A 10,886-nucleotide genomic window follows, 5' to 3' on the forward strand; every position below is an offset into this window, starting at 1 on the left:
CACTTTGACCAAAACATTTTATATCTTAAAGCATACTGGACATAAACATGGTGACAACTGATCTATCTCCATGATAAGCCATACCACATACCATTCTAAGCAGGTTTTGTGTGTAATTCAATGTGCCCCAATTACAAAATAAAGAATTCTCAAAACAGTTGGTAACATATGGCTGTTTCTTTAGCAGGCTGCTGATGGACACAATGCAATGCACCAAACTAATGTAGTAGATGCTCACAGCTGGAGAAATTGAAATAAAGTGTGACTGGTGTAGAGATACCTCAAGATCTTGAAAAACATTTGACATCTTACATTTAATTGGCAGTTATATTCCAAAGTCGCAGTTTGATTGGCGTATGATGTTGCATGCGTTGAAGTATGTTGTGTTTTGTTTCCTAACTGCTACAACAGTGTACTTCCACAGGTCACTTCTTTGAAATGTCGTGTCCGCTTAGAATAAAAGAAGAACTGAGAATGAGACGGCAGCGTGAGGGTATTTTTCCATCTTTCAGTGAAAGTAACTGTGACAAAGCACCTACAAGGGGTGTTATGGATGTGTGTGTGTGTCTCTTGGAGTTTTATGTTAAGGATGCTTTTGGGAGACCAGTTGCCGATAGATGCAGGGAATGTGTTAAGACAGTGCACAGAGCTTCTTTCCCCACCAGAGGGAGTCACAGTGCAGTTTTTCAGAAGGGAAAGAAAACATGAAACATCACCCCTCTGGTCTGTCTGCTGAAAAGCCAGAGCCAATTGGGAAACTGGCACAGTCTGGTCACAGTTACAAAACCACTAGCAATAAAAGTTATTATTGTAAAACACAATAAACTAATCTCTACGTGAACTTGTGTGTGTCCTTCGTGAATGATTTATTGATTTATTTGTACACTAACAATATTACTGCTGACCAAAAAGAGTATTAATGTTTAAGCAAAGTGAAAAGCTAAAAGATGATTATAATTAGCTTTACAAGTGGAGCATTGGCAATCATAATCCAATCCTCTGCCACCAAAGGCGTGACTGTAGATGAAGTTTAAATGTTAGCCGTGTGTTATATTAAACTGAGTGCATTCCTCAAAGGCAGGTGGATGGTGGAATCCACTGTTGAATGCCAGTGGTAGACTATCTATCATGTGGCCAGGTTATAAACATGCACCTCTGCCACAGTGAGGCTGTGGAAAGAATTTGAACAGAAGCTGTTATTATGGCATTATCACGCTGCACTGACACTGAAGGTGTGTAACATTATGCCAGGTTACAGGTGGGCTAAGAATTAAGCTTCTTTCACAAAGAGATTAAGTTTGCATAACATTCACACTCATCTTCGGCCAGCTTTAGTCACAAAAACTGACTAAATTAACTAAATGTGGAGAATCTCAAATTCAAAGCAGATTTTAGTTTAGTTCAGATAAGCATTTGGATGTTAACACGTCACAAGTTTGCTGACTTGGAAATAGATTTAAGTACCAAGAAAACCACAAGTCAGGTAAGACGTGTATTGAAGAACCAGACACGTTGGAACAGGTTAATGAGTAATGCGTTGTATGTACTAAATTAACATGTTGTTAACTATGTAGAAATGGCCAGAACAAGACTAACTGTGTATGAGACTACAGCGTCTTACCTTTCTCTGATGAAGTCTGTCACCTCTTTGGAGGATATTTGGCCATGCTTCATGTTGTGGTAGAGCACGTCAAAGCCATTATTTTTTTCACCCTGCATTTCAGAAGACAAAAAAAAGAACATACAAAGATCAGTTATCAGAAAAATCGCTGGGTCTGACAAACAACAACGCCTCAGATATTGATCAGGCATTACCGGCAAGCCTTTTTCAACAAGCAGCATTCTCATTGTCTGCATAGCTTCCAGGTGCATTTGCAGCAGCCTCTGGTCGACCATACTCATCTTTGCCATTTTTGAGAGTAATGGATGTTAAAAATGTTTAGAGTTGTCGTCAGTTAAGGATAAGGCTCAAGAGTAAAATGTAAGAGATAGGCAGACAACTGTCTGTCTGTGTTGCCGTAACCATGCCACTGGGTAATGGTGTCCAGTTGCACTGATGCTTTAGAAATGCAAATGTACCTCTGAATAATTAATATGAAAGAAAAATGCTGAATTACCCTTCAAGAATATGTTTGATAGTCACAAATGACCATAGCCTTACAATACAGTTACAGTAACACCCTACTACTACTACATCATCATCAACAATGGTTTACATGGTAAACATGATGCACAGAAATAAATAAGACAGTGAATAAAACATGAATCTAATTTCAAGTTATGGCAAGAAAAACAACCTATGATTTCAAAGGACAACATCACACTAATTCTCATACTCACTAAACTACTTCCTGTATTAGAGCTAAACTGATCTGATCAGCCAGCCCAATGTGTCAATATTAGCTTACAATAAATATGTCTGTATCTGTGTATGTTGGCCAATTAGCTAGACGAAATTGCAGAACAGAAACTGGGTTTGACGTAATGTAGCAACAGTCTCGCCATTACCATTTGTCCACCAGGAAGCTTTTATTATTATTGTTAGCTTTTTTATTACTATTGGCTTATATATCGTCAGACTCAAATATCCAGAAATTATTCTTGACACATCTTCAATTCAAAGCCATCTTGTCACTTTTGAGAAGAGAAGAAGACGAAGAATCACCTCACTTCCTCATCACCCTCCATTAGGCTATTTCTCCATTGAGGGAGGAAACCGACAAATCATGGCATCATCATTTGGTCAGAGAAACAGGGCATTTTAAGATGTCACTTGGGATTCTGAGAGATATTTTTTCACAATTTTTGAGATTTCATAGACTAATGTATTAATCCATTCATTAAAAAAGGACCAGATGATTAGTTAGAGTACATCCATGAGATGTACATGTGTAGCAATCAGGCAAATTCGAAGCAGATTTTTAGCTTAGTTCACATTAGCATTTGGATGTTATCACAAGCACAATAGAAGGAACCAGAACCCAAGTTTACTGACTTGGAAATAGATTTAAATACCAAGAAAACAACAAGTCAGGTAAGACTGACCTATTGTCCAACAAATGACAATAATAGCCACTGATTTAATGGTTTTCATTGATGGCTTGTGGGATCTTATGTTGAGAGGAGTGAAGCACCAGCTCTAGATAAAGGAAACTCATTCTTTGGATAAAACACAGACTGAACTGAACATGATAACACCTCAGGTCACCGCAGTTCATCCTCATTCTTTTGCAGGCCAACTTCTCTTCACCTCTACCCGAGACTGTCACAGATATTTCCTGGTTCCTGGAACCATCCACTGTCAGCAGTTTGGTGTGCAGGCTAACATCAGTGCAGCTTTGAAAAAAAAAAAAAAGGATTTAGCCTTGTTTTTCCACGTTGGCAGAGATGAAAGGTCAGGAAGTTTGTGTCAAAATGAAGCTCAGAGCTCACGCCAATAGGACTATATTTACAGAGCAAATAGACATGAGAAGGTAAGCATCCTTCTCGAGGCTATAGATCACTGGCCTGCCTTTTAGCCCAGCGAGCTGAGCACTGAGATGGGCTTCCTGTTGTAGGAAGATACTTTCAAAAAAGAAGTACAAGTTTAGCAGTTAGCTTGTCTTCATCAAACAGCGTGATATGCAAACTACTGCACACATAGCATATCAAGACAGGAAGGTGAGACACAGGCTGTGACACTAACACTTGCTGTATACCACCGAAACTATAAGAAACACAAAGTGAGACGCAGACGATTGGCCAATCAGTCTACAAAACAGGGAAGTGACCAAAGCGAGTGAAAACACAGCTCCAAAGAGAGCACAGCAGCAACAGGAAGAGAGTCCATTCTGTCCAACAACTGTGCTCATGTGGAATGTGATATCAATGAATACAAAAGAAAAATAAATACAAACACAGGAAACACCCCAGGGCGTTTGACTTTTCAGCAGGTTACAATACTGAATTGATTCTGAAAAAACATAATAATCCAACAAAGCAGTAGCCAAGAATATGAAAACATGACCTTGACAAACCTGAAACATTTGAGATTTATAAGTTAACTACAAATCAATCATAAGCGTACAGGCTAGCTTAGGACTGTGCGACTACATCTACATAAGCAGTGGAGAAGGGAGGGAGACACAGTCTCTCAGTCTCCTCGTCTGGACACTCATTGATGAAAGCCCTCGTACCGGGTGTTTAATATTCCAACCACACATTGCGAAATTCAGACGTACTCATTATGCTGTGATTTAGACGGAGAGGTTTTTAAACTCTCTGCCCCGCCACCAAAGGCAGGAGAACATGCTGAGAGGTTAGCACACATGTCAGTCACAGTTTGTTTGAGCAATAGCACAGTTTGCAGCTGAGGCAGCTTCCAACAGACTGATAGAGTTCATGAAAAAGGAGGAGACTGAACAGTGTCAGTTGCCCAATATTTAGTCTGGGCCAATACTATTACTGAAAGGGACACATCCTGATATGAAGTTAAATCCTGGCGGGGACACATGGCACTATGTCTGCAATGCACAGACTACAGCGGGAACCAGTGTCTTTGTGTGCTTTAGGTGGAGAAAACAAACGTAGGTAATAGCTCAGGCTGACAGCTTATGTCATGGCTGAACGTACACTAATGCTTTTACTGGAAAGAGCAGTTCTATTCATATATGAGCTACAATTGAAAATGCGTCAACCTCACTTACCTAACTATTAAATGCAAATGTGAACATACAGCAATAAACTATAACTTCAGGTTATACAGTGGTACTTCGACTGGTCTGTTCTCTTCCTGGGAAAAAAAAAGCTCCTATGACATGACTACGGTCCCTGGACACTGAGTGAGAACTGCTGAGGGTTCATGGGCCTCTTGAAGTTATAATAATGTTATAGCAAAAGCTTAACCTTAGTAAAATAGCTTTGATTCTTTCTCCTATTTCCTATGTATAATTTGACCCTTTAATTTCAAATGACTCCTGTTCACTTTTGTGGGCAATATTAACAAGTCAGGATAGTTAGTGTGGGATGACCATTGGAGAGTTCATGGAAAACTGAATCTAAACTTGGAGTGTGGACTATAAGGTGAGAAAATGACATGAAAGTGTATCACTTAACTGTAAATCAGTAAGAGCACAAGAAAACACAACACAACACAAGATACTTGAAGTTTGGCATTTGAGCTGCAATGATCAGTTGCCTGACAAAAACAATTAGCAGCAACTCTTCTGATAATCAATGAATCGTTTAGAAATACCAAACACTCCCTTGTTCTAGTTTCTCTAGTGTGAGGATTTGCTGCGCGATAGAGAGCCTTAATATCCTTTGGTTTCAGACTGCTGGTCGAACAAAACAAGCACTCTGAAGGCATCAGCTTGGGCTATAGGAAACTGTATGGGCATTTTTTCACCGTTTCGTGATATTTTAAAGGACCAAACAATTCACTGACAATGTGAATAATTATAGGTTGCAGCCATTAATGTTTTGCCTTTAAATAAAAATGCATGAATAGAAGACAAAAAGCCAGAGTACACAAGATTAAAATAACCCAAATCCCTAATGAACCGACCTAATCTCACACCACTATATACACTATATTCATATATTGCCCTGCTCCCTAAACAACAAACAGACTCTGGATAAGGTATTTTACTGGCCAAAGGATGAGATGCAGGCAGTGGTATAATCAAATAACCACAGACTGCTTTTAAACATACACTGTATTTACACAGAACAATAACATCGGTGTAATTACAGAGTAAAATCAACACAAAAAGAAACTGTTGGGGCTACATGGGTGACATACTTAATCTCAAATACCACCTTAAAGGACAGATAAAAAAAACCCACAGTGCTGCAGTTTATCATGTAGCATCTGCCAGGCAGAGGAGGAGAGGAATTTGCTCTGTGTCTGTGAAAGTGCAACACCAGTTTCAATATCCTGTGTGTAGGGAATCAAGTGTTTATTGCCTGACAGGCAGTAATGCGACCCATGACACGGAAAGAGACCTGGTTATCTCTCAATGTTATACTGTCTTCTTTGTCAAACAATTACAGACAAGTAAGATGTACTACGCTCTAATTTTAGTTTGCTTATATATTGTTTTATTCACAATGCAGTCTGCATCTAGAGCTGCAGCTGAGCTATTTAGTCAAGAGATCATTTCATCAGTTATTTAAATATCTAAAATTTAAAATTTCTTCAAATCGTCAAATGGCTCCAAAATATTCAGTTCACCATCATTTGAGACAAAGGAAAGGCACAAGTCCTCACCATTGAGAGGATAAAGTCATATTAGTTTGAGAAGTAACTTAAGCAATTAACAGGTTGTTAAAATAGTTGCTGATTATTTTACTGCCAGTCAACTAATAATAAAAAAATAAAATATAACACATACTTCTTAACAGAGTAAGCAAATGTATGCAAAGTGGAACTACTTTTTTCACTTAACTTTTAGGGAGAAATAACTAAAAAACGACTTTGTTCTGGCCATTTAAGTCAGAGTGCTGCAGTGTATGTAGTATGTGCATTAATCACATAATGGTGCAAAATACATCATAAGTAGCTTAAGTGTGTTTTAGACAGTCTTGGTCTTATAATTTCCACAAGCAACTGAGTAAACAGGAAAAAATCATTTAGAATGAAGAGTGTCCCGGCTGAAATGACTCATTTTGTATGCATGTTCAGGTAAAAACAGCGGAAAGAAGTCCAACCGCACACTTTCACTGAGGAATTTGGGAATAGCTAAACAAGACTCAGTCTCTCCAGACAGACTGTAAACGCCGGCCTGGTGCAGCCTGTGGACCCCAGAGTGTTGAGCGGCAGGATGACATCAGAGTGTCTGGCCTGGGTCATGTGACCAGGGAGGGCTGGGAGCGGTGCGCTCAGCTGTCACATCAGACCAACAGCAACAAACGCGGCGGATGTAGCATGTGGTAAGCACACAGAGGTCGGGCTTTGTTTGCGTTGCAAACACATGTAGAAATTGACTACTACTTATGGTCAGGGATGTGACATTCAGTGTCTGGATGGGTCGCAGAGCAGGTTAGTTTATCACACATGCTCTCCACACCCTGCTTACAGTTCACGAGACCTGGGACACAAAAAAGACAACCACCGCCATGCTGCAGGATTCCTGTGTCAAGCAAACTAGAAGCCAATGTTGACCAGAACCTTTTCACCCTGGGGTAACATTACAGCAAATTCGCTGGTTTTTATGGCTCTTGGCTGTAACCTCACTGTGCTTTGCTGTGTATTGAGCCTCAGCTGTGTGTCACCATTGTCAATCCCTCCTTCTTACATCAGTCTTTGCTGGTTTATTGCGACACTTCATGTGTCTGAACTTAACTTGTGGGAGTTTGAGCGTGAAACTTGCACACAGAGAGTTGTGTGAGAACCTAATAGACCACACACACACACAATACGGACACCAGGGGGAAAAAGGCCATCCTGGGGCTGTTGGTTGTATCAACACTGTTTGCTTATCACACTGCCATCTTATTTTCCCATGACTCGCTGGAAGCTAGCAGACGGCACATTAAACATGAGTTCATCATAGATGCAGGGCTAAAACTAGCTAAAACCCAATTACATGTCACCTTTATTAACCTCACATAATAAACCACTGACATTTGAGCACCTGTGGGGATAGTCAGCAGTCAAACTTTCATCAACAGGCCACAGTGAACTTACTCATGCAAGACCACACAGGAAAAAAAAGGAAATGGGCATTTGAGATGTGCAAATAAATCTAGTGAGCGGAAATGATGATGCTGTGTCCAATCCAGTGCTCCAGCTTCGACACAGAAACAACATGGCGGTAGCATGTCTGGCTCTTAATTCCTAAAGAACTTGTTTATTCAGCTGAGGGGAGATATTGTCTGCATCAGAGATTCAAGCCGAGATTACACACAAGGAAAAGAACCAGCAAAAATGTCTCTGCAGGGAACAAGAGAGCGACAAGAGCACAGGATGGAGACACGCTACATACTCCTGCATGCCGTGCAAATGTTACAAAGATCGGAAAACCTTTCAAACCTGACCGCCTTGTGAGTGTGTATGCGCCTGTTTGTGGTGATGATTTGTAGTCAAGTCAAAGGGAAATGGACGCATCTCCTAATGCCAAGTGTGTGTGCGTGTGTGGCCTGCATGTTAAACACACAGCTGATCTTTGCCATCACAGGATCCTCTTGTGGCCCACTGCAGGGCACAAAGGGCAGATTGAAGAATCAGGAGTGTCTCGGCTCTCCTCTTTTCCATTTAAGTTAATGGTGAAGTCTCCTTTAGAAAAAAGGCTTTAGCGGTTGACAGTACTGTACTTTCTTCAGTGCTCCATTAACCCAAACTCTCAGCTTAGTGTAGTTCTCAGTTATTTCATTTTACCAGCTTTGTCAGAGGAAATAGCCTCGACCACCTGGAGCTGAGGTCAAATGAGGCTAAAAACTAGAGCTGTATTTCCCAGCTTAGAGAAGACAGGGATACAGCAGGAACGGGTGCCATCTCTAGCTGGGGAGCTTTGCAAACACACAGCGATACTGCAACAGTGTGCAAACTGGACATGAATGAACTTCTGTTTCGACACATCAGCACTAAAGCAATACTGAATGTAAAATATACTGTAATACTGCAGGACTGGGAACACAACTGATTATTGAAAAACAACAGAGCAAAGCAATAACACATTTATTAGTACATCTGCCATATACTGTAGTACTCTGCCAGCCCATTTACCTTAGAAAAGAGTTTTAAAGAAAACCACAGCGTGTTAAAGGAAAAGGCTGGTTAGTCAAAGAAACCACAGCAGCTTTTTAATACTGCAGATGACTCATTACAAGACAAAAAAGGAGCAATAAACATAGAAAGCAGGACCTTCCTTGATGCAGTGGCTGTAGTGCAACACAGGGGCTTAACTTCCAGCTGGCCCTAATAAAGTTATGGGTTGTTTTCAGTTTTAATAACACCGCTTTTATGGCTTTAGTGTTGTGCACAGAGCAATAAAAGAAAAGGGTCGCTGGGTGACATTCAGGTCAGTAATGAGGACTGGCTTTTACTTTTCAACCTGCTGCAACACAGCCACGTCAAGTCGGGAGAGAAATGACCCTTCGGCAGTAAATAGACAGCAACAAGTCACAGTAGCAGACACACTACAGCTCCGGCTCTGTAAAAGTACGAGCTAACTGTCCATTACAATATGAGGGTGATTCCGTGTTTTTAAAGCTCTTCTCTAACTTACTAAACATCTGGCCTCTCACTGAAACTTAGTGACGGAAGAAAATGACGCGTCCGGCCAAGGGCTATGACTGACAGCCGAAGCGACCAATAGGATTCATGGAACTGACCATAAACATTCCAGGCAGGCCCGAGAGAGCCAATCAGCTGGAGCAGGGGTGGATCCCGTGAGCTTTCAGGTTAGATCGGTTTACAGAGGCCCAAACCCCGGGGTGGCAAAATAATTATCGCTGAGCAAAATTAACGATGGCCGGGCCGCTGCTGACCGGTTGGCCTGGCGACACCGGACACCGCCGCTTCAGCGACGGCGAGCTCATGGAAGAGACGACTACCTCTGCGACGTGAACAATACTTGATTCCTGGCTGACATGACCGTGATAGGGAGGGAACACAGCAAGAGAATAATAAGGAACAGCACCGGTGTAAACACCGTCAATTAAAAGCACCACCTACCCAGAAATTCTCTAGGAAGTAGGGCGTTATCATCTTGTTTTATTCCTCTTCGCCGCAACTCCTGGATGTGTTGTAATGCAACTTTTAAGGCGTAAATCATCCACCGTCCTCCCCCCGTTTCTGTTGTATCTGCCTTTCCCCGTTTTCCTCCTCTCCCCTTTCTTCTCCCTCCCCACCTACAGACTCCACCTCCACTCGGCTGAGCCGACTCTCTCCCCTATGCTTTTTTTCCCGTCGAAATTCAGACTTTTGGGCGGATGAAACAGCGCTACCGATGGCGACTAATGACAGTGAAGGCAACGACGGGCCGTCGCTGGGTAAAATGCTGCTGCCTTCAGGTGCTCCACGTAAACTCTTGAACTATGAATGAATACTTAAATGTATTGAAAACTAGAAAATAAGCACACGCCAGACCAAATAAATATACACAATAACCCCTAATTAAAGCATAAAAATATTATATCCCAACCCAGCTGTGAACATTTAGGGAAAACTCATCTCATTAATTATATAAAAATAAAGGTTTCTCTTAAACAGGTGCGTACTAATTAGTCTGCTTACAGCTTTTGTTCATCATGCCTATAGAAATGTTATTTTTTGACAGGGATCAGGTGAATTAAGGCAGCAGATTCCACAAATAAGTATTTTATATTTATATATATATACATATATATACATACATATATACAAACCTTTTCTCCTGTTGCTGTAACAGGGGTACATTTTCCCAGTGAGGGATGAATAAAGTCTCTCTCATCTTGTCTTATACTTGTCTTATAATGCCCAATTACTTGTAGTGACAAATGAGGACTTTTTAGCTTCATGAATGAATATCACCTGTGATGTGAATTATGCACTAAAGTGCAGCACATACCTGTATAACTGTCTTTTGCCTAACTGATATCCACAAGTTATCTCATTAAATAATCAAATATAAATCTAGCTTTATCCTGCTTTTTCTAAACATAGGAAGACTAGGTTTATCTGAAGTTCTTCTTGTAATGGTCAAACACTGAGACTGCCTCAGAGTTAAGCCTTTAACCCTAACGCTTGATTTTAATTACACACTGGACCTGCATTTGTGAACTGCGACATGTATGCAAAGTGAATACATCACTATAATCTACAGCTAGAATCTAAGCCCTGGTTAGATGACCTGAGCTTCAGCCACTGTCTGAGCTGATAAGAGATAGGAGAGGCCTCAGAGACAGCAGTTACCAGGAAGACT

At 40.9% G+C, this 10,886-nt stretch overlaps 1 protein-coding gene across 3 annotated transcripts in view; it reads right to left on the reverse strand.

Moving 5' to 3' along the window:
• LOC139218474 (F-BAR domain only protein 2-like) overlaps positions 1–9,800 on the reverse strand; it is a 39,054-nt gene extending 29,254 nt beyond the window's left edge. For all 3 annotated transcript variants that reach the window (XM_070850044.1, XM_070850043.1, XM_070850042.1), the window contains exons 1-2: positions 9,659–9,800; positions 1,622–1,713 (exon numbers count right to left, since the gene is read on the reverse strand). In XM_070850044.1, the coding sequence (XP_070706145.1) occupies positions 1,622–1,713; positions 9,659–9,691 (125 nt within the window). In that variant the 5' untranslated portion in view covers positions 9,692–9,800. The remainder of the gene's footprint in view (positions 1–1,621; positions 1,714–9,658) is intronic.
• Between the last annotated feature and the right edge of the window lie 1,086 nt (positions 9,801–10,886).

The sequence above is a fragment of the Pempheris klunzingeri genome, chromosome 19 (genome assembly GCF_042242105.1).
Source record: "Pempheris klunzingeri isolate RE-2024b chromosome 19, fPemKlu1.hap1, whole genome shotgun sequence".
Taxonomy (NCBI): Eukaryota; Metazoa; Chordata; class Actinopteri; order Acropomatiformes; family Pempheridae; genus Pempheris; species Pempheris klunzingeri.